We start from the raw sequence: 25,226 nt of genomic DNA, 5'->3' as shown, positions 1-25,226 counted from the left end.
CCACAGCTGTCCCAGTCTCATGCTACCTGAATAGTTTTGTAAGTTTTGTTACAATGCATGGACATAACCTTAAATAGCTGTTTTGTTGTTAATTGTTGTGTGTTACTTTGTGATGTAGATGTGTATAATCATAGACTTTCATCAAACTATATAAATAAAGTAGTGTATAGATAAGAACACATACATGTTCCTGGAAAAATACATAACTATAAACTTGTGAAGGATACTTAGAAAGTTCTCCTTGTGCTATCTGTGTATCCCCCATATCTAAATGTGTTGTTAAAGGGCAGGTTTCTATGTTTTGTGTGCTCACTAGCAGTGAATAGATGGAGTGCCTTTTGTAGTCTGGCTTGCATTTTCTTGGTAAAAATCTGGAAAGTGTAACTTAAAAAAGTGTTAGTGTTTTTTGCCTGTGGCTCTTTTGCTCCGGCAATTCTACAACTGTGCAATATTATATCAGTATTGAGTTCTATATATTAGATCAGTTATGTACTCAGATTATGATTGCACGGTGGGCAAAACAGTTCCAGTGCAGTTCCAGTGCTAGTGAAACTAGACTCTGCAAGTACTTCCAAATACTGTACTCTGTAGCTACAGTAACAAGTGGCATATATATGTTGTCTGTCTTATTATTTGACAGGATTATTTTGTGATTTAAAAACTATTATTTTGCATGATGGTTACTGTGAGTAACCGTGTATTCCTACTTTGATTTACAGTGGGTGGACTGTGTAGTCAGAGTTGATATTTTGCTGTATTTTTCCAGTTCGGGGTTTTGCTGAAAGTCTTGAGGCTTTTAGCGCTACATTGCAGTCTTTAAATGAGCACACATTCAGTCCTAAATGGGTAAATGGCTTGTATTTGTATAGCGCTTTACTTAGTCCCTAAGGACCCCAAAGCGCTTCACACTACATTCAGTCATCCACCCATTCACACACAAAAATGCACAATACGATCCAAAATTGATGAGCCACACTTTATTTCTTTATTTTTTTCCAAAAAATGGGAAGCTGGTGCAGTGATTAATTGAAATTTGCAGTAATACTTGGAAATACAGTATATGAGTCAAAGAAAAAGGTGTTTTTACATTTTCAACAAGCTTGAAAGTCAATATTTGGTGTGACCACCTTTATTCTTCAAACTGTCTGAACTCTCTTACGCGGCTTTCTTGTCATTTCTTCAAGTAGTCTTTAGGAATAGTTCTTCAGACTTCTTGAAGGACATTCAAAGCTCTTCTTTGGATGTTTGCTGCCTTTTGTTCCATTCTCCCAAGATGTGCCACACTGCTTCACTTATGATTTTTATTATTTTATTGTGGGGCCTTTACCTTACAATATAAAGCACTTTCAGGTGACTCTTGTTGTGAATTGGTCCTATATAAATAGAATTGAATAATGTTGACTTTATGACTTTAGTGCATTGGCAGTGTGTTTGAGCTCATTTTATGCTGAAAATGAAGCAATCGCTAATCAGACACTTTGCAGATCTGAAGATGCTTTTCTGTGTTCAGAATTTGGACGAGATCCCTAACACCACTGGCTGAAATGCATCCCCAAACCATGTCTGTGTTTTACAGACTGCTCTACACACACTCTGTTGGACATCTCCTGACCTCAGCATACACAGTGACAACTATTTGAAACAAAAATCTGGATTCCTCACACTGTCAGACCTGTTGCCACTGATTTTCAGTCTAGTTCTTGTATATTTGGCAAACCTCTCTTTTCTTCCTGTTTTCCATCTTTAAGAATGGCTCCTTGGCAGCCACCTTTCCATTGAGACCATTTCTGATGAGACATCAGTGAGCAGTAGATGGATTAACCAAAGGTCCAAATGCATCACTCAGGACCTGTGTCAGGTCTTTGCTGGATTTTGTTTTCCTGTTTGTTAAGGACATGACTTTCAGATACTGTTCATCTGCTGTAGTTATTTCTTCAGGCCTTCTACTACATTTTGTTGTAGTTGTTGTTTTTCGCTCTGGTTTTGTCTTTTCTTGTCCTTTTTTCCTTTTTTAAGGATGCACCACCCACCATGCAAAAATATGCCAGGTTTTCAGCTCTTTGGGACTCACCTGTTGGTGCAAAAATACTATTTTTATGGCGATCAAGCTGTGTTATCATCAGTATCTTTCATAGATTCAACTGGAACATTCTGCTAGTAACAAAGTGCCTAAAGATATAATTTAAAATTGGTTCTTTGCTGAGTTGTCTGTCATGTGTTGGCACAACTCTAGTTTTTCTTTTTAAGTTGGGTACCTTTTCACACTTGAATGATTCATAGATTACTGTTAAGTGACAAACAAGTCAGGTACAAGGACTGGACTGAAACTCAGTGAAAAAGAAGCCAATGTCCAAAGAAGAAATCTAAAAAGACTTTCAGAAACTTGGAGACCTGAGACCATTTAAAAATGACAAAGTCTGGCAACTTGGAAGCAAAACCTAAAGAAAGGTGCGTCTTGAATCATTTGCACACTATATGAAACCGGATCCCAAGACTACAATATTGATGTGACACAATAAACACTGACCAGTACCATCCAAGAATTTACACATGTATGTCATAAAACAAAGTGCTATGTCATTGACAGCTGGTCTTCACATGTCATTTAAAAAGTGGTATACTACTTATTCTTATTCTTTTTCCCTTTCCTTTCTCCCTCTCTCTTGCAGGCCCGAAACCTGGAGATGAAAGAAAGGGAGCTTGCTACTATATCTAGCTTCTATAGGGAGCAATTGGAAATACTGGAGAAAAAGGTAAAAGCCATGTCCTTATCTCATAAACATGACTGCTATTGCATATCAATATTGGCAACACTAACATTAGTATACTGTTTAAAACAAGAAGCCAAAACTCACCTGAATGGCTTTTCCATTTGTCCACTGGTTCCCTTGTTTTTCTGCTTTGTTTCTCCCCTCTGGAGAGGTTCCCTGATGGGTTTGTTAGAAAGATACAAGAATTTACATTTTTTAGATGTATAACAGCCGATCTCACTAATGAGATGAAAAACATCCTGTAGACTTGGAATGAAAAGACAACTTCACATATAAGGAATATCAAAACAAATCCTTAAGTGAGATACAGTATTACTCACTCTCCATAGAGATTAACATCTTGGTGGAATACAAGACACTGTTTCCTGTCTTGGAAATGCCAAGCCCACGTACCAGTGTCGGAATATGAATGTAAATGAATTAAAAGTTTCAGCAGGCAGATAAGAGGCGTGACTTTCTGTTGATGTGCCTGCACTCAAGAGGTTCCTCAGATAGCTGGAGTTGCCTAATGCAATGCACTGTGCTTTTCTGTTTTCTCATCACTGTATACCTTTGTTTTGTTTTTTAGTGCTTTAAAGGAATTGTGTGTTGTTTTCCCTCTACCTAATTTGCTTTTGATATTGTGCACAGTAAAAATCACTGCAATGGTGGTTTGATAAAGCTTTCTTTCAAAGTACCCAGTAAACTTTGTGAGGAGTAAGGCTGCACTGGCGTAGGATTTTGGTTGATACTCTAAAGCATATGCAGATGCTGCAAGGACTGAAAGTAAATTTAGAAAGAACAATTCCAAATTAACACCGATGATAAAGTATAATGAAAAATTATGAATAATTAAATGTAAAGGAAACAGGGTTTGAATGGATGAGTGAATTTCTTTTCTGTTCATTATCTTTGTCATGTTTAATTTGACTGCTCATTTTAAACATGACAAAAGTTTTAAATAATCTCATGTGAGCCAAAAGGTCAGGCTGCTGTAAACGTTCGGCTTCCATCAGTGTTTTCAACTCTTGGATCTGTTTGATGCCAAAAAGAGAGATTTCCCTGGCCGTCTCTTGGCTGTGGGCAAAGCAACCTCACCCACATGTTCTGTCTGACTCAACAATTTGCTCTGCACAGGAAATGTATAATCAAACGTAGACGAATAGCAAACGTTTGATCATAAAGCAAGCTAGGGGGCGGCTCTGGCACAGAGGGTTGAGTGGGTCATCTACTAATTGGACAGTCAGTAGTTTGAGCCCCGAATCCCCCAGTCTGCATGTCAAAGTATCCTTGGGCAAGATGCATCCATCAGAGTGCGTCTAAATGTTGGGCAAAAGGCCTTAGGCATAGGAAAAAGCATTTTTATTAGTGGGTGCGTGGATGGGTAAATGAAGCTTTGTAGGAGTGCTCAGAATAAAAAAATTCCAATATTGTTTAAGCAATCATAAAAATCAAAGCAAAATATTGAATTTGCTTTATTTGTATTGTAGTTGTAAACATTTAAAGTAAGAGTCCCTATAAATAAAATGTGCAGTGAGATAATAGTCAGTCAATGTTATAGCACATTTCCCATATAATAAACTTTATTAACAGGGACATAAATAGACATAGTTTCATACAGCTTACGATTGAAAGATTAAGTCCACCATTATGTTCCACATTAAGCAAGTGATTAGTGTTAACTTTGCTATTGATGTTTTTGCTGTCCACTTCCATTTTCCAGATCTTATATCAGCTCCGACATCTAATTGAGGGACGGCTAATTCCAATAAAGAAGAGCAAAGCTTTTTTTCTTTGTCTACAGCTTGTTTACAAAAGCTCTTTGTCAGAAAACGATGACGTAAATACCCACAAGCACCTGCTTCCGCCTGGAGGCAATGAGGAGAACTCATAGAAAGTTGGCCTCAAAGAAACGGTAGCTAAATCAGCTTTTTTCAGACAGTTCATGAACTAAGGCCCAGTATAAGATAAGGGTTTTTCTGAAATGTGAATACTATAGTGTTACCATAGTAGACTAAAAAAGAAAGATGGAACTGGAAATTAGTCCAATAAACTTTAAGATTACATTGACATAACCTGATAGCAAAATACACAATGGAAATACACAAGGAAATGAAAAGGTATCCGGTAGATGCAAATAACCTTACTCCAGTTTCCCTTCCCTTCATCAGTCCCGTTTCCCTCCTTAAATCCCAGCTTTCCCTCAGGTATTTGGTAGACACTCCTGGGGTCTTGACTCCCTTTCTGCGCCTCTACTCAGTCTCTCCCTCCCTGTAGCAAGACCCATCAGGCAGAGGGTTACTTTATCTACTCCCTAACACTCGCCTCCTTTAGGCCTGTGAGAAAACCTTTTACATAGGCAAGTTAAATGGGAGGGCCCCTGCACTCCGTGCAGCAAGCAACACGCGGTGCAATACTTGACGGAAGAGACTGATTGGCAGAAGAGTGCAGGATGGTCTATCTTTCTCCGCTTGCTGCTGCAGTCCCGTTTTCTATCTTTTTTATTTCGCCCCTCACTTGCACACAGCTGACCTGCATTTGAATGAGGAAGCTAAAAAGCAGGGTACTGAGAGGGAGAGATAAAGAGGCTATATGGACTGTGCATTAAACAGACAGTCTATCCTGAGCCGGCATCCACCCTCCTCCTCCTTTTTCTTCATTTTCCAGTCTAGCACTCCATTCATCCAGTTCTCCTTTCAAGCTTCCTCTCCATTTCCTTTGCTATCTTTTTTCTTTTCACTCGCTCATACCTGGTGCAAATTCCAGTGGGGCTGAAATAAATGGCCACTTAAAAGTTGAATTGTGACTGACACAGGTTATATACATAAATGCAAAGCACAGGCTGAAACAGTAATGTGTCTCACTTGTGACACAACTGATTCAATCAAGTCTTTAAATGGCTTTCCATACTTTAGCCTTTGTACATTCTGTGAAGACATGTCAAATGTTAGAACTGAGAAATGTTATCAGTAACAGGATTGGGTATTGTTGCAGCTCAATGTAAAACAGAGAAATTGAAAAGAATCCAGCCTGTTATCGGCACACAGTTCAAAAAGCTATTATCCGCGATTGTATGGAGGTCCATTAGTACGCATGGCATGGGTAACTCGTGCACCCAAGGAGCAATTCTTGAGCTGCTTTCTCTTTTAGCATGACAGATGCAACAGGCATGATTTCAAATGCAAATTTCAGATTTAAATTTGGCTGATGCACAGCAGACTGAAAATCTTCAGACCCGGCTAGGTCTGCAGGGCTTTATTTATTGGTTCATTGTATTATTTATCTCTAATTTTATTTTACATTGCAAATGGAGTTAGCCAAAGGTTGGAAAGGCTGTAAAAAAAATAAAAATAAAATAAAATAAAGGACAATCCACTGGTAATCTGTGTGTGGCGTTCCACTGAATCAACATTTTACTTTGGCTTAGCGTCAGATTTTTCTAACAGGTTAATAATGGTGTATATAACTGTGCGCACACTGTGTGTGTGCCAGTGTGAGAATACACACAAGCAAGCTCTAGTGTCCAGTTTGCCTTAGGGATGAATGATGATAACAGGCTGTAATGTTTGTCTAAGGGCTGCGGAGACTGTTTGAATTCACTCCTGACACGAATGTGAAAACGGTGTGTGCATGTTTGTGTGCAGGAGTTTGTAGATTTGTGGGCTCTGACAGGTTTGCGCGCATGCTGTCATATCAGAAATAATTGTGGACAATCCATTGCACAACTTCCACACATACATGTTGTGTATATACAAAACAACACACAAACGCTGCAACGCCGGCTGAACATACCAGTGCATCTTCTAATTCTGCTCCTTCCCAAATCTCCTTCCCTCCTCCTCTATTTTTTGGATGCCTCCCTAATCTCTCAACAGTGTAGAGGTAGTGTATATCTGTCTTCCTGTGGAAATATACCCTGTGACTCTGTAAACAAGCCTCACTTTAAAATTCACCTCTTTTAATCCCTTCTACCCCCCCTTTTGTCGACTGCTTCCTCAAAAAAAAAATTAATCCTCCTCTGTCCAAGCACGGCGCATGAAACAACCCCTCCCTCGAAATCCTGACATCAGCCCATCTCAGTCCACAGCTCCTGGAGGGTGTTCAGACAAGTGTACGCTCAAGGATCATCTGAACACAACAATTCAAGTAGAAACACAGATTTAGTCACACACCTGCATGTATGCAAGCTAATACACAACCACTAATCCCCTCCGTGAACCTTTCCAGCAACCCCAAAACCTTGCCTTCCCCCACTGAGGGCTGTCATCCCCTCTTTCTGCTTCTCCATATAGGGCTTTTGTCCCCATGGGTGGAAATGACTTGGAAGATCTCAGTGTGTGTATGCCAGTGATAGAGCTACCTCCTCTCTGTAGTCACGAGAGCTGAGCTAGGGCTATTCCTTGGGGTTTGTTCTTGATTAGACACAAAATAACGTGTGTGTGTGTGTGTGTGTGTGTGTGTGTGTGTGTATATATACACAACCACTGAACAGCATCACAGCCCCCCAAAGTTTCTGTTGGATTAGCTGTACCTGCCTAGCTTATTCACATATGTTGATTCTCTTGGTTTTTCCTTTGGTTTGTGTGGAGAAAAACAGACAAGATGTTCAAATGAAGCATGAAAGGCTCCAAATTGGAAAATTCCTGACAATCTCTGAAGAGCACACAGTTTGCAGGGGTAAAATATAGTGTTTCAAAGTATGTTTTACAAGCAGTGACGGCATAACTAGTGAAAAAGTTTGTTTTCATTGCAGGTTTCTGTGATTTTTTTATTTTATTTTATTTTTTTATTTATTTTTTTGCATCACTCAGTCACCTATCAACCACTGCCTTACCTCTCTGAAACCTTTTAAGATCGAGCTTTCGTTTAGGATTTGCCAAAAAATGACCCCTTTTGACAGCAAACATTTCGACACAGTCTGTATTTATAAAACAGGCATATTAAAGTCTGCAGTCCCTTTAAGGAAGGTCCTGCTATTGTGCATCTGTTTTATTGAGTTGACTTGGACACTTGATGGAGATGAGCTCTACCAGTGCTGTCCTCACTGTTACAAGTTAAAATGTTTGCTACAAAAAAGGTTCACTGTCAGCAACAAGTTCACTTTACCTTTAAACCATCTACTTGCTGCTTCTCTTTCTGGTGCCCAGCTCTCTTTGTCCTGCATAATCAGAGGCACCCATGGGTTTAAGCCCCTGTGGAGACATCATTTTTTTTATTTTTTTTTTTATCTTGGCTCAAACACTTGATGTCCCACAAGGGAACCATAAACTTTCAAGTTTCAGCTCAGCCTTCCTCGGAGTCTGTCCATTGAGCCCATTGACCTGAGGCTAAGGGCTAAGCCACTAATGGGAGACTAAGTTCTTACCACAATATTCCCAAAGGGTGAACCAAAGTAGTAGCTTCACTCCAGCAAAAAATGAGTCTTTAATGTCCATGAATTCAGGGACTGGTTGCTAGTACTGTCAGATTATGGCATTTATTAGTGATGGTTTATGCTTAGTAGATTAATAAAACATCTGAGCAGAAGTTCAGAGGTCTGAAAATGTCTCTTCTTTCAAAAGTACAGGATGGTGGTATGAAATATGCTTGACTTGAAACTTTTGAGTTGGAGTTATTACTCCCCCATCCCTGTCAAGGTATGGTATTTAAACCTAGTCATATACTGGCAAAGGAGAGACATGGCGACAAGAGGAGTCTAATCCTGAGTTCTGTCCTGGATAATCCAATATAGCACAGCTAGGAAGCATAACTGGCAGTCATACACCTGGGGATGTTTGGCATTTTCACATTTTGAGTTATTGTGCAGCCCAAACATAAACTCAGGCAGATAGGGGAGGTAAAGTGTAGCTACATTTACATTAGCATGTTTATGCACCTCTGCATTGTCCACATTTCTGTCTTAGCGACTGTTAGGTGTGTTTGAAAATGTTGTGGTTGGAAAAGGAAATTTATGTGCTGAATTGATTTATTATCATATTTATAATGGATCTTTTTGAATCCCATATAAAAGGTGATTCTTGTCTAAATCTGGTGCCTACAGCTTCACTACTTCATCAAAGTTGGTGCTGATTTGAAATATCCTCCTCCTTACAAGACTTATGACTCCTTTTTTCCATCTTTTCTTTAAAGAACAGGGATGAAGATAATGGAGAAGCAGATTATTACACCGTAGTGAATACTAAAAGATAGGATTAAGGAAAAGATGCCTATGACATTACTTGATTCAGTTCCAACACCAGACATTCAGATCAGAAATTGCATGTCTGCACATCAGCTTGAAATAATGAGATGAGAAAATGACTAGGGGGCACTGGAGGAGTAGAGGACTAGGGATTGTGGGGGAGGTTTGTGTTTGATCCCATCTCTTCTCTACTCCATCACTTCAATTATCTTCCTCTCCTATCACCCAGTCTTTTGGGAATATGGGGAATAATTAAGTAAAAGCCGGAGCACCGCGGTTATTGGTTTAAAATGGCGATTACTGCTCACTGAATGCGTACGAGAGGTTTGGCTACAGAGATTTGCTTTGTGTTTGGGGTATTCTAGACAAACTGTATTTCAGAGGTTTCGACGCAAAGCCTGCCAGGTGATCCTACGTCTTACTGAGATGATGATTTTAAATGTACTCGAGACTTTTTCCCACACAAGCACACACGGGAAAGTTCCTCAACATAACTGATAGAGGTCCATATAAGTATGCAGATATCCAGTCATTTAACAGATTGTATATTAACAGCTGCCTGGTTCGAAGGAATGTGTGTGTCCATTTGAATCCCTGTGAAAACAGAGCAGGAAGATGTGCATAAAACGTGTGTGAAAGGCAACTTGGGGTTGTTTTCTATTAACCTTCTGCTATTTCCTGCTCATTTAGACCACGATGCTGTACAGTTAGCACTGTGACCACTGATTACAAAGGCGTACTCTATGCGACCTGGCTCTAGTTACAAGATCAATTTGTGATGTAACTTTATTTAAATGCCACAGTTTGTCACATGAGAGAAAGAAAAACACGAAGTACTAACAGACTATCAACATTCAGATTTGTAAGCAGGCTGTAAAATTCAAAGGTCACTAATTTAATGAATGTGACATTTTCCAATGTTGTTTTATGCATTTTTCTTATCGTTGCTGGCTTTTAAAGCTTGTACTAAATTGGAAAAGGTAGTTGTAATTGTGGTAAAATTATGTAGATTATAATTCATGGCACTTGATTTGGGGACTTTAATGTAGTCTGTTTTGATTTTTCTGTTTTGTAATTGTGTGATCTGAACATTAAGTTATACTAAGCCTTGGAAACAAGTTCTAGTATCATTAAATGCAGCCTCCGTAGAAGCTTTTTTTTGAGCCATGAAACACTGTTGAATTCATTCTCGTATTTCTTACTTTGTCTATTTGCCTGCAGAGTTTTGAAAACTACAAGGAGACGGCTGAACAGTACAACCAGGCAGCTACTAAAGCTGAGGCTCGAATCCGGTAAATATTCTGTATTATCTTTGTAACACTATGTTTTGGTCAAAGAACCTGCTACACTGCTACTTGCTTGCTTACTCAGTATTTATTTTTCACTCATTTCATTTCTAGATTGTTTTTTGCTATTTTGCATCAGGGTTTTTTTTAAATACACCTTTAAATGATCTACTGAGATTCACATCTGATTTCTTTGCTCTATGCTAGCCCTCCAAATTTAAATGGAAGATGCACTGGGAAGTTGTCAGAAAGCAGATGTGCTTGTGTAAAGGTGTAAAGGCTATTTGCGACATTGGTATGCTGTTAATGTGAACACTAGACTCCCTGCTGCTTGGCACTTATCCACACATAGTGGAGAGGCTGGGTGATAATTTGCTATTATCACTTCATGTTGTCTCCATAATATTATTGTGACAAAAAATCTCTAATTACCATATCAATTGATATTCCTCTCTTGATAATAAGGTAATGTTTCCTGTTTTAAAATACGTGGGAATATACATGGATTTTTTTAAATTAAAAAAATGGATCCTTAATTTTGTATTAGCTTTAAATCACAGGCCATTTTTACCATTTTACATTTACGATGGATGAATATCAGAACAAAACAATGTCTAGATATTGCTGCGAGATGTTGTCTTTACTTTTCAGTTCTAGATTTGGCACAGTGAATAAAGTAAACATATCTTTTCATACCTTTTATGTTTGCTTTTCTTGCCTTTGTTTAAGCTTCTCGGTTGTTTCTTTGAAATCTCACTTTCATGTGTTACTGTACTGTGAAAAAATACAACTGAATTTCTTTTTCTTTTTGGGCTGCATCTAACACTGAATTTTCATAATCAAATGAAGATGGGAATATTTAGCGTGGTACAAAGTTAATTCTGAGGCCCTGGGACCATTGGAGAGTGGCTAGGGGGAAAAAAAATCACTGTTAATCCAGACAGGCGCACACATTATCCTCAAAGCTTTTAGGAGTTGTTCTCTGATCTGATGGTCTACAAGTAGAGCTGTTTGGAAGCAGGAGTCCTTCACATGAATAGAATTCCAGTTTGAATTATTTGAAGGCATTTAAATGTTGAAGATTACACATGTTTCTACTATGAATACCTGACTGATGTGTAGATTTGTACAATGACATAGGCTCATTTCCACTTGCAACTGTTAGGTATGGGGTTAGACTCCCGTTTGCCTTCAAAACTGACTTAGTTCTTCATGGCATAGATTCAACAAGGTGCTGGAAACATTCCTCAAAGATTTTGGTCCATATTGACAGCGTCAGTCATATCATGCATATGCTGCAGATTTATTGGCTACGCATCCATGATTCAAATCTCGCGTTCAACCACATCCCAAAGGTGCTCTATTGGATTAAGTACAGTGATCTTATTGTTATGTTCAAGAAACCAGTTTGAGATGGTCTGAGCTTTGTGACATGTGTTACCTGCCGGAAGCAGTCACCAGAGGATGTGTGCACGGTGGTCATAAAAAGGGGTCAACAATAATACTCAAGTAGGTTGTGGCATTTAAACAATGCTCAGCTACTAGGAAACCTAACGAAAATATCTTCCCACCATTAAACTAACAACAGCAACCTGAATTATACCAGTTTAATGGTATGTTTTCAAGTAGTGTAGGAGATCAATCAGTGTTTTTGAATCTTTTGTAACCTGGATTTGTAGCCTCAATTTACCAGTTGTCAGCTGACAGGAGTGGCACCCAGTGTGGTCTTCTGGTGCTGTACCTCATCTGCTTCACGGTTGTGATGGGTTGTGGATTTAGAGATGCTCTTCGGAAGATGTTGGTTGTCAGACGTGTTTTGTTTTGTTGTGTTTTTAGTTACTGTTGCCCTTCTGTTAGCTATAAGCAGTCTGGCCATTATCCTCTGACCTCTGACACAAAACATTTTGGTCCACAGAACAGAAACTCCCTGGTAATATTCTCTTTTTTAGATCAACCCTAGAAATGGTTGTGCAAGAAAATCCAGGTTGATCAGCAGTTTCTGAAATACTCAGACCAGGCTGTCTGGCACCAACAGCTATGTCAAATTCAAAGTCTCTTAAATCACCTTTCTTCCTCATTCATTCAAACTTTAACAGGTCATCCTGCCTGCCTGCCTGCCTACATGCATTGACTTGCTGACGACTGTCTGATGAGATATTTGCGTTAATCGGCAGTCAAGCAGATGTACCTAAAAAGTTGCCAGTGAATGTATTTATCTACAATATCAGAAACATCTACTCTGTTTCATCACGGCTTCTTCTGCATATGTGCAGATCAATGGATTGCGTCTGCTGGAGAGATTTCCCAAAGCAGATATTTATAATGCATTCCATAAATGAAGAGCCTAATCAGCGGGTCCCTCCAGCCTGACGCTTCCATCGGTTTTTCAATCTCATTTCTAATTTATCTCACTCTGGCTAATTAGACATTTGTGTTAACAAGCAGTTCAACAGGTATACCCAGCAAAGTGGCTGATAAGTGTGCATTAATGTAGCACATTGGAACTTCTCTGTCCGCACACGTTTTTGTTTTTGTGGTGGGGGGATGGGATCGTGACGGTCTCTAATAGCCACCAGCCTGGTCTGCTCCAAGGCAAACAGAAATGCTGTGACTTTGCTAGACACAGTGGTGCTCTCCTGGGACAACAGTGATTTCAGTCCTGTCAAAAAAATCATGTCAGTTTGATTCAACACTGAGCCACCACCACCACACCTGCACTGCCAGAGCATCTGAGCATTTCTAATTTATGCCCCTCCATAATACTTGTTCTCACTTCTTTCCAATTTTTTTGTCAGAGAGCTGTTTTCCTTTTGGTTTCCATTAACACATACTTTTCGGTCTGTACCCTGATGTCTTTTTGTACATAATTATAATAAATGTGTAAAAACGGACCATTAACAAGACAAAATTGTAATTTAGGAGGTGCCAGTATCAGGGTTTTACAGAAGCAGTGCTAAAATGATAACCCTACTACAGAACAGTTCAAGTCTTTGAACTGTTCTGTAATAAGTTGGTTTTATTATTGAGTAAACATTCTTTCTTCTTCCACTTTGTTTCCAGTGTGCACATACTTAATGATTACTATCATTTAATGGATCAGTCTGAAACCTGGAACCTGGATAGTAAAGGTAGAGCAAGTTTGTGACGAAAGTCATTAGTGGGTGGTTGGTTAGTGTAATGGCACCAAACCTTCTACAGTGTTGTTTGTATTTGAATGCAGCTGTCATTTCCTACATTGAAAATTATTTATTTGTCATCATTGTCACCATTTTCTGTTACCTTGAAGAGAAAATATTCAAATTTCCATCTCCTTTACAATAATGTATTTCCATACAGCTTTTATACTTTACCTTTGTAGTACTAGTTGTTGTGTTTATTGTTACGTTGTATAGAGCAGTAGCACACAGTTTATTTCACTTTTAGAAACGGCAGAAAGAAAAAGTTGCTTGGTCTCTTTTCTGGCTTTGTACTGGCAGTGACCTCATCCACAACATTGCCATTTTCTTGCACCTGGTCCACTGAATTCAGCGGCAAACAATTCAAGTCTAAAATTTCGTCCAAATGATTACATTAGCAGGGATTTGCTATTGTCTACGGCTGCATGGAAGAGGTTAGGAGATCACTTCAGCACAAGTTTGCCAAAGGCATAGCATTTAGTCCCACCACAATGTGTTTCTATTGCTTTTTTTCAGTGCGGCACACAAACTTTCACTCCTTTTCCGCCTTTCTATCTCTGCCACCAATACAGGCACACTTTGTATTCAGGCAGCCATGTGCTCATCATGTTCTGTCAGCATTTGGGCAGTGTTTCATTGTGCTGTGGTCACGCTGTCGTTTCACACTACACTGACCACCCAGTAATTATTCTATTTACCCACCGCTGAAAGGAGGGGCGAGCACTCGGGGATTCAGCACTGTCTAACATGCTATGTAGTTACAATATGTCTTCTTTTCTTTTTTTCTTTCTTTTTTAGGGAAGGTCTGTGTCTCTGATTTAGCATCTCTCCATCTTATTGTAACAGTTTCCTAATTTTAAAATGAAGCCTGGATAGCTGACTCCTTAAAGTCTGTTTTAGTACAATTAATAGCAGAGCAGGACACCTGTGCACCGGATTGACCACACCAACTTTTCATCTCAATGCAGTTTAAACATAGATAGCCTCACATGGCTATAAAATGGACTGCAGTTTTTAGCACTTTTCATGTCTCTTTTTTAGCCCTTGAGGTTGCTACTTGATCACGAGTTATTTACCTACACTAGTAACCATGGCTACCTGATGGAAAGATTTGGGCGAACCACAGAGCCCTATAAATACACTTAGGGAGGCTGAAATCAGGAACAGTAGTCTAGAGAAGTTAAGAACACCACCATTTCCCTTGTTTATTGACTTGTTCAGCCGTACCATTTTTTTCTTTCTGGTTCTCAGCTTTGATTCTAGGAATGACCCCAAATAGTTTAAGTGCAAACGCTAATGCTAAAAGCAGCCTCTCAGACTTGAGGTGGCTACTTTCATAAAAGCAGAGCAAAAAGATGGAAGCCCCTGAGATGTTGACTGTAAAACATTATTCTCATGTGGCGACATAGCGAACGGTAAAATGTTATCCAGTGTCATCTTCTACTTGCTTTGCCCAACAACATGAGGTTATTTAGAGGAGTTAATCCATTAGCCTTGCCTTGGGGTATCTGACTACCCATATTCCCTCAAAATGCTTTTCTGTAGAGACCCACAACATTGCAGTCAAGCTTACCTTAAGATCTAAAAATCCATTAATCCTCTTAAAAAAAACTTGTTACTCTCAAAGTGTTAGCAAAGACAGAACCTTTGCAAACCTCAGGTGGATGTCTGGATTCATCATAAAGTAACTGCTCACAGTTTGTAGTTAGAACAAACTCAGATGAAAGCATGCTTTTATCTACTTTATTGTGTGTGTGTGTGTGTGTGTCTCTTCGTCTTCCATGTCCAATTAATGAAACAGACAGGTAGCTTACTGTAAGGATCTCTGTGCCGTCCAAAGCAATAGACTGTCGGCGCCTTGAACCTTGTAATCGGAAGGTTGCTGGTTCGAGCCCCGGCTCGGACAGTCTCGGTCGTTGTGTCCTTGGGCAAGACACTTCACCCGTTGCCTACTGGTGGTGGTCAGAGGGCCCGGTGGCGCCAGTGTCCGGCAGCCTCGCCTCTGTCAGTGCGCCCCAGGGTGGCTGTGGCTACAATGTAGCTTGCCATCACCAGTGTGTGAATGTGTGTGTGAATGGGTGGATGACTGGATATGTAAAGCGCTTTGGGGTCCTTAGGGACTAGTAAAAAAGCGCTATATAAATACAGGCCATTTTCCATTTACCATTTGAACCGGCAGAGATTTACCATGAGGACAGAAGGCTGCAGTCACTTAGACACTCTGCCTTTTTGACTGCCTCTAAAAGCATATGAAGAAACACAATTGTACAAGTTTACAGGACTCATTTATTAATGGAGTAAATTAGATAGGTGAGGTTTTAGACAGGTTTATCTTAACAACTCTTGTCATTCCAACCATTAGGGTAATAGTTACACCATTACATTTATTCACATTTCTTGAGGTCTTCAGGGATCAACTCATATGCCAGAAACTCAGAGGAGCAGATTACCCCTAAATTAAATGTGCATATTTTTCTACTGGTTAGTGTTAGTTCTGTCTAACTGTCTAGACTGTTTTGATAAAACTTGCCCAGCTTGGGAGGTAGTGGCTGTAGGAAAGTATGCCTTTTATTCAATCTAATGGAACTAAACGGTAATATGTCTCTTTTCAGGTATCATGTCACGGCTCTATTAAAAGGAAATTCCACAGGCCTTGTTGTGAGTGGTTTTATGTAGGAAATATTTTCTATCTGCCGAATTGGACCCACCACGTGTGTCACTACAGAAGAAACATCCCTCTACCTGTTACTGTAGGGCCAGCTGATGATGGACACAATACAATTTTATTAACTATATAGAATATAGTTTCAAAATAAGAATGAGAAGATGAAGAGTAATTGTTGCAATATTAATAGTAATAGTGCATTGATTTAAATGATTTTCTGCTTGATATGATGAGCAGAATTTCAGCACAGGCCCTTTGTGGAGTGACTAGGTATGTAAGCATACAGTATAGTCAATAACCTGATGTGTGTGTTTAATAAGCAAAGATGTGTATTAGAGTTAAGTTAATGTGATCTTTGGCATATTGATATTAAAGTGCATTTTTTTTTGGCCTAAAAATTCCTGTATGTAGGGGAAAAAAAACTATCCATCCATCCATCCATCCATTCACTTCCGCTTATCCTTTTCAGGGTCGCGGGGGGCGCTGGAGCCTATCCCAGCTGTCATAGGGCGAGAGGCGGGGTACACCCTGGACAGGTCGCCAGTCTGTCGCAGGGCTAACACATAGGGACAAACAACCATTTGCACTCACATTCATTCGCACATTCACACCTAGTGACAATTTGGATTGTCCAATTAACCTATCCCCACAAGCTGCATGTCTTTGGACGGTGGGAGGAAGCCGGAGTACCCGGAGGGAACCCACGCAAACACGGGGAGAACATGCAAACTCCACACAGAAAGACCCCGGCCTGATGTTGGAATTGAACTCAGGACCTTCTTGCTGTGCGGCAACAGTGCTAACCACCGTGCCACCGTGCTGCCTAGAAAAAAACTAACAAGGCAAAAATCTCATTGATATCAGTATCATTTTTTGGGGGGGAGCATTGGGACCTTGCATAAGAACATGCTGAACCAGCAAATTATTTAATGATCTAAAGATTACCTGGTGCTAATGGAAGGGGAACAAAGAGCATGTCGCCTCACTGAGAGGCAAATTATGAAATCATGTTCTAGATTGTATTTTACCGTGCAGAAATAATATGCTCAGGCTTTGATGCGATTTGTATTCTGTGCTTAAAAGCTACACTGTTTTTAAGGGGAAGTGTAGTTGTTAAAAGAAAAGGACAAATGACACGGCACCAAACTGGAATTGAAACTGTTGATAGAAGGGAGAGTGATGGAAGGCGATAGCAGTCCCCTATCATTCCAAACTCGAGTGAGTCGTCCAAGCGCAAGTTTTCCTGATTGAAAAGTTATCAGTGATGAGATGTCACACAAACACACGTGCACATGCGCCTCTTATCTTGTTCCCGCATGTCACCTGTTTTAATGAAACACTGTCCTTATCCACTCCCATCTCTCTCTCCCTGTATTCCCACAAAGAGGTTGGCGGGGATCAATCAGCCAGGCCAACAGAGTGCGAATTTTTTATCCTACGTCCTTATCTGCCTTCAGCATTTCATCTGTCAGCATATGAAGATAAAGGGAGAGTTCTGTCTGTCTTCAGTCTTTGGGTTGTTCTAGATTTGAGATGAAGACTTTGTGTGTTCGCAGGAGTTGAGATTAAACTTGGTAAAGTTTTGGGCTGGTGTCATATCGTGTGAAGTGAGCTTAGGACTTAAGGATTGCTGCACACTTTGCAAAGGTAGGATAAGTGATTATTGCGACTACCAGAATAATCAAAGTTACTGAATTTAGTCAGGCATTAGACACCTCACAAGCTGTAGCTAAGTCTGCAGCTCTAATTTGATGTGATCTCAAAGTAAGATTTCTGCCGAACCACAATGTTGCGAGTGTTATCCATATGGCAGTTTAATAAAAGCTTGACAAAGCCTCCAACAATACACGATGCATGCTCTGCCATTTCTTTTGATCTCACCCCAGCCATGACATCTTTGATCCTCTCTTCTCTTCCTCTCCACTCAGCGTAATATTAAAAACCAAAAGTACAATGCCTTGGCTGCTTCTTTAAATGAAACCAAATCCTTGTCATCATGCATTAATAACCATTCACACACATCACACACACGCACAAACACAAGCAGTACCATCTCAGACACGGAGAACAATAAAAAGCGGTGTCCTTATGATCTTCTCTTTTTCTTCTTATTGCCTAATTCCCCAGTGTCATGCTTTGCAGCAGACCAGAACTTGAGCTTTCTTCATAAAAGCCGCACACTGCCAAGGTGAGACAAAAAATAATGAGAAACTTTAACGATTTGAGCCTAATCTTTCCCCCTCAGTGCTGCACGTATTTATGCAAAACGTCACAGACAGAAAGCAATTGGAGTGTTATTTGGCTTCTTTTTCCCTGCAAAAGTTGGCTATCAGACTAGCTTTTTTTTTTTTTTAATAAGAGCTCACCTTTAATTTCAGTCAAACAAGGCAGTTGGTGCAGATTAGCAGAGGCAATTTTCTGCTTCAGATTCCATTATTAAAACACACGCTATCAAAAAGTTCCTCTTGTTGAATAGAAAAAAAGGATGATTTTCTTTTCTTGGGTTTGGATTAAGACCTTGTGGTTATTGTTGCTGTTATCTGCTATTCTTGGGGAGGAATTCACAATGCCGACCAGCTCTCGAGATGCTCTCAAGTTAAACACCAGCCAATCTTATAATGTAATCAGGTGATTGAAAGCCCAAGCTGCTGATTTTTACCACAATAGCATAATTTACATTTTCTGTGCAATAGTACGAATACCTAGAAGCTGACCATTTCTGTCCCCACACATCAACATCTCTGTACCAAATTAATGTGGAATGGTCACATCACATAAAAGATTTACCCTTCTTCCTCGGCGCCGAGTGGCACGGCACCACATGATGTGGCAGAGGTTAAATGCAGATTATGATGATTGCTACTGGGCTACTGTTCGTCCATGCACGCTGCAAGGGCTATTTGTCATTTAATACATCACTGTCACATTCTCTCTCCTGCTCTCTCTCTCTCCCCCTTCTCTCTCCCAGGTTGCATTCACTTCTCTTTTCATGAATATTCTCTCCACCAGTGATTTATTTAATCCTGTCGCTCTACCCTCCACTGCACACGGAAGCGCACACACACACACAGAGCCACAGACACTGGGACTACACAATACACATACCAGTGCAGAGAAACTTCTCCCGCAGTCTTGTTTGTGCACACGGTTTATCTCATGGACACACATGCAGTGCATTCACAAGGTACAGATCAACACACGCACGCACGCACGCGCGCACACACACACATGCACTCAGGCTTATTGTGTGTATTTGTCAGTGAAGGCAGGGACTGCTGAGCTCATTCATATGTAAAGGATGCATGATTCCGTAATTGCTTTCTGCGGTGGCATGACTGCAGTTCTGTATGTGTGTGTGTGTGTGTGTGTGTGTGCACATGCATGATCGTGCACATGAATACCAAGTGGTCAGCTTCCCAAAAAATAAAAGGCATGCCCCATCATGTCAGATGGTTTATTTGAAGTGATGGAAAACGTGCCTCCTTATCAAACTTAGAATTTCTGTTCTGTCTCTTATTTTAAAGGCAGAAAAACTACCATCATATATGACATCATGAGGTAGATTAGACATTTATAGTATGTTAAGCTGTGATGATTGAGATAGTTTAGCTGGGGTCTGTACCCAAGAAAAGTTTGGATTATAAATACCTACAGTAGGTCTTGTTTGGAGTCACAGAGCAGAGAGAATTCCTATTTTAGTCTATTCTGTTCTGTTTTACTCTGTTCTATTCTAGTTCAGGCTTAAAGTTCATGCTTGATCTTGGAGAGAGCAGTGGGAAACAAATCTCACCTCAAGACAGTAAAGAATAATCATGACTAACAATTGGAAATGCAATAATAAAATAATTCCATGAAATTTCACTGCATATCATTTAACATGATCAAATGCCCGAGTGAAACTATTGAATTGGTTTTGAGGTGAGCTTTTTTTCAATTCGCATATTTTATTCTACTTCAATTTGACTCTAATCTGTATTCCGGTCCTAATTTTTTCACTTAAATTCCATTTCAGTCCTTTCTCTTAATTCTATTTTCTCATTTTCTCTTCTGATATATTTTATTGCATTCTATGCTGTGAAAAATAACCCAGCAAGAAAGGAGTGTGTGCAAAACGTCAAACGGCTCTTTCCGAAATAAATTCCATCTAGAATAGAATAGAATAGAATTCAACTTTATTGTCATTGCACATGCACAGGTACAGGGCAACGAAATGCAGTTTGCATCCATCCAGAAGTGCTTTAGTGATATAGATATATTACAATATATATTAGCAATAATATAGATATGTGAGTATATTACAGAAATGGGTCTATTATGGTATGTTATAATGTACACGGTATGAAGTATGTTGTGAATATTCTATAACTATAAGTATGTACAGGCTGTAGTGAGTACAAGCTATGTACAGGATATGAACAGGATATAAATATGAAAAACTATACAGAATATGAAATAAATAACTTTACAGAATCTGGGATATACAGCTATACAGAAATGGGAACTATGCAAGTTGTAAACAGTTGTAGGATTAAAGATTATCGAATGTACAGAATGATTATTTACAGAGCTATACAGTAGTGCAGTTAAGATAAGTGAGATATGTGGATAATTTCTACAGAGGCTATATAAAGTGCTAGTGGTTGTGAGTGGTGGTTCAGTCCATGTTATTATTGTGTTTGAGGGTACAGTTGTCCATTGTGGGTGTGTGTATGTTCAGTCCATGAGTTTAACGTGGGTCAGATGTCAGGAGGCAGAGTTCAGGAGTCTGACAGCTGTGGGGAAGAAGCTGTTCCGGTACCTGGTGGTCTTAGTCCGGAGGCTCCTGTGGCGCCTCCCAGAGGGCAGGAGGGTGAAGAGTCCATGTGATGGGTGACTGGGGTCTTTGATGATTTTCCCAGCCCTTTTCAGACACCGCTTCCTGTAGATGTCTTTTATGGCAGGAAGTGGTGCTCCGGCGATGCGCTGGGCAGTTTTCACGACCCTCTGCAACGCCTTCCGGTCCGAGGCAGAGCAGTTCCCGTACCAGACTGTTATACAGTTGGTCAGGATGCTCTCGATGGTGCAGCGATAGAAGTTCACCAGGATGTCTGAGGACAGGTGGTTCTTCCTCAGAGTCCTCAAGAAGAAGAGGCGCTGGTGAGCCTTCTTGACCAGCTTGGAGCAGTTGGTCGTCCAGGTGAGATCCTCGGAGATGTGGACTCCCAGGAACTTGAAGCTGCTCACACGCTCCACAGCCGTCCCCTTAATGTGGATGGGTGGATGTGGGTCAGCATTCCTCCTGTAGTCCACGATGAGCTCCTTGGTCTTCTCGGTGTTAAGCAGCAGGTTGTTTCTGTCGCACCACTCAGCCAGACGATCCACCTCCTCCCTGTAGGCGGCCTCATCGTTGTCACTGATGAGGCCAATCACCGTGGTGTCATCTGCAAACTTAATGATGGTGTTGGAACCACCAGCAGGTCTGCAGTCGTGGGTGAAGAGGGAGTAGAGGAAAGGGCTCATCACACAGCCTTGTGGTACACCGGTGTTCATTGTGATGGTAGATGAGCAGCGGTTATCCAGCCGGACATGTTGGGGGCGGTTGGTCAGGAAGTCCAGTAACCATTTGCAGATGAGGGAACTGATACCCAGGTCTGTCAGTTTCCTGATGAGTTGTGAGGGGTGGATTGTATTGAATGCTGAACTGAAGTCTATAAACAGCATTCTGGCGTAGGTGTTGTTGTTGTCCAGGTGTGAGAGGACAGAGTGCATTGCGATGGAGACTGCATCCTCTGTGCTCCTGTTCCGGCGGTATGCGAATTGGTGGGGGTCCAGGGTGGGGGGGAGACAGGATTTGAAGTGTGCTAGGACCAGTCGCTCTAAGCACTTAGTGATGATGGGGGTGAGTGCTACTGGGCGGTAATCATTGAGGCAAGATGGGTTGGAGTTTTTGGGTATCGGGACGATGGAGGTGGATTTGAAGCAGGCCGGTACCACAGCGTGGGCCAAGGACAGATTGAATATGTCTGTGAGCACTCCTGCAAGCTCCCCAGAACACGCTCTGAGAACACGCCCGGGGATGCCATCAGGGCCTGCAGCCTTGTGGACATTGATCCTGCTCAGCACCGCTCCTACATCGGTGGGGGAGAGAGTCATAGGTTGGTGGTCATATTAGTCATATTTCTTAGCTAATACAGGGTTGCCGGGGAGCCGAGCATTTTCCAGCTGACACAGATTTTTAGGCAATTTTAAAACAATGTTTGTCAACTTACAACTGCAAAGAATTTGCAAATGTATCATCTATAGAAAGTAATACTCTTAAATGATATCAGAGAATCTCACAAAAAGTAACCAAAATTTACAATGACAACAAATACTGAATGGCAGTGATCATGGCAGCACTGCATTAAAATGGACACATTTCTGCAAGGACTGAGCTTTCTTGAAACTACTGTTAATGCAAACAGGAGCTACATCAGTAAATTCAAGTTAATACTCAATCATGATATTAAACAATTTATTAAAAAAGATCAAAATCATCTAAAAGATCATCTTGTTGCTGCAAAAGCCAGGGTGTATGACATATGGTCAGCCTCTGCATCTGTGAAGGTACTACTAATACTGAACAACACAAGGCTTTACTTACTATAGCAACACAAAAAACTCACAATGGCAACAAGGATATCAGTTAATGGAAAGAAGAGACGGGGTCACCACATGGCCCAGCTTCTTAGTTCTTGAAGGCCCTCTTTAAAAACAAACTGACAAAGCTGAACAGAAAAGTGGTTGATGTTAACCAACAACCGAAATGGGCATCATGGATTGATTAAGCGTCTTTGTGTTCATGTATTCCCGTGCGTGCACGTATGTGCGCGTACATATCCATATCCCAGTCCTTCCAGTTGCAAGTTCTTGTCACAACAGCAGGTAAATTACCACGAGCAACAGAGCACTCAAAGATTACCCTCTTATAGGATTAGCATTCGCTACCTGTATGCGCGTTAGTGCACGTGCGTATGTGCCGATCTCGTATTTCGTGGCTGCGGTTTCGATTGTGTGCTTTTCTCTACACACATGTACTGTACGTGTGAGTCAGATAAAAAGAAAAGAGAAAGTTTGACTTTGACTCCTAAGCTGCTTTGTTGATGCATTATTCATCTCTCCACAAGCTGCACCTTAAAGCCTTTGAAACTATCTTAGCTACTTCAACTGCGACTAAAACAAACCACAAACAGTCTCGCTTTTCTTTTTTTTTTTTTGTTGTGTTGTTTTTTGGTTTGTTTGCTCATCGTATGTACTTACACCAAACAGAAGCTGTTATTGCTAAAAGCAAGCTGAACTTAAAGGAATCACACCCGCCAGCGCTCATTTCCTTTGACCTCGTCTGTGTGGCTGTGGTTGAAATTTCCATTAAGCAATCACAGTTGGAAATAACAACTGTTTTGGTAGTTATTTTCCTGATTATCTGAATCAGTGTTTCAACAAACAGACGCTACAGCTTTGTGTTTCTCATGTGTGACAACTTCTATTTCTATTGCAGCTGAACTGACTTTACTATCTTGAGTTCACATAGTAGCATTTACAACCTTGATCTCTGGTCCTGGTGGGTGGGGGCGGTGATGTTGGCAAGCAGATTTGAGCTTTTCCTTCTCTCTGTGTGTTTCTAGACCCCAACATACTGAATATCTGTGCGCTGAGCTGCAGGCCAAGGTGCTCGAGTGCTACAAGGAAAATCCACAGGAGACTCTCCACTGCTCCAGCCTGGCCAAACAATACATGACCTGTGTCCATCAAGCAAAGAAGGTAGGGCACAGAAGTCATCTTTGTCAGCTTTAGTATCTTTTGCATGTGATATTTAGTCGAAGGTTTGCTTAATTCGGCGTATTAGAGTGCAGTTTGTGTTGCTCTAAATAGTTTCTCTTATCATTCATTCCCCTTAAATTTCCTTTGAGAGATGTACCAACGTCCCTTTTTTTTTTAAAGCTGTGGTTTTCAAAGTTGTTGTTGTTATTCGGGGGTTTTTTTTTCCTGGCTTGCCAGAAGAAAAAAAGAAGAAGGAAAAAAAAGTTCCTTGCACACAAAAAAACGACAATAAAAAAGGATCCAAGTTGAGTTTTAGCAAAATAAAGGTCAGAGCGTTACCATCAACAAACTCTTGTTTATTTTCCTTTATTCCATATTTTGAGTGAGGGACACATAAGGACATATTTTTAAAGCCTTCTTCCCCCCGTGAAGACGAGAGAGAAGGCTGGCTTGAATGAGTCAGACCTAGGAGTTTGACAGCCAGACTGACAGTGGACCAGAAGGGTGCAGAGACAAAGAATCCCTTCAGTACCTGCACAGAATCAGTTAACTTCTGAGAATCACCATCTACGTGTTTGTTACTTTGACACTTCGAGTAGAAAGTTAAATCAATACAACGTGCTCATTGAGCGGATTTATAAGTCACCAGGCGTGCACTGTGTTTGGGGACTTTCTGATAGGAAGATTACACCATTATTAGTGTATTAAAATCAGTTTTGGCATTCAGTGCATTGAAATGCATTCTGTTTTCTGCAGATGCTTTTGCAAATAGTGTTCAGACCCTATGCTTATCTACAAAGTGCTTATTTTAGCCAATTTCTCCATCAAAAAAACAATAATGAATGGGCCAATTTGCACATTATTATCATGACAAAATGCACTGATACGGCTCCAAAGTAGATAAAAGCCACAAAACAACAATTGGTGAATTTGGCAGTTTAAACGGTTGATAAAAGCAAAGCAAAGGCTCACAATAAAAGCAATCAGTCTTTTTAAACTGGTTCAAAAGATCAGCTTGCTATTGGGATGTAGCTCTTTGAGGAAATACAGTGCATTTGAGTTTGTATATTAGACCAGTGTTTGTATGCATGTGCTATATAAATTCTCATAGGAAGTGTTTGTTTTTTTAAAGAATAGACGGTACTGCACAATAAAGCCAAACAGTTTTTGTTTTCTTTGAAGCCGGCCGAGTTTTAATTCATATCCAATTAGGCAGATCTTTGACTGTGAATGGAAAATGAAGGAGAAAACACTACGGAGGCTGAAAGAAGGCAGCTTAAAGGGCAAATGAATGAAAGGCAAAGATCCAGTCTATATAAAGCACATCAGCACTGTGCCCATACATTTATACTGTTTTATATTGAAGAGAAATAAAAAGTTCCTAACTTT

The 25,226-nt window shown here is 40.4% G+C and overlaps 1 protein-coding gene across 1 annotated transcript in view; it reads left to right on the top strand.

Moving 5' to 3' along the window:
• The window catches only part of chchd6b (coiled-coil-helix-coiled-coil-helix domain containing 6b), a 54,709-nt gene that overhangs the window by 17,915 nt on the left and 11,568 nt on the right, over window positions 1-25,226 (top strand). The window contains exons 5-7 of the mRNA XM_085353145.1: window positions 2,670-2,753; window positions 10,153-10,223; window positions 23,702-23,837. Of these exons, the coding sequence (XP_085209271.1) occupies window positions 2,670-2,753; window positions 10,153-10,223; window positions 23,702-23,837 (291 nt within the window). The remainder of the gene's footprint in view (window positions 1-2,669; window positions 2,754-10,152; window positions 10,224-23,701; window positions 23,838-25,226) is intronic.

The sequence above is a fragment of the Diplotaxodon limnothrissa genome, linkage group LG5 (genome assembly GCF_057381915.1).
Source record: "Diplotaxodon limnothrissa isolate DT_005_m linkage group LG5, D_limnothrissa_male_GT1.1, whole genome shotgun sequence".
Lineage (NCBI taxonomy): Eukaryota > Metazoa > Chordata > Actinopteri > Cichliformes > Cichlidae > Diplotaxodon > Diplotaxodon limnothrissa.
This window is presented reverse-complemented; position numbering and strand designations above follow the sequence as displayed.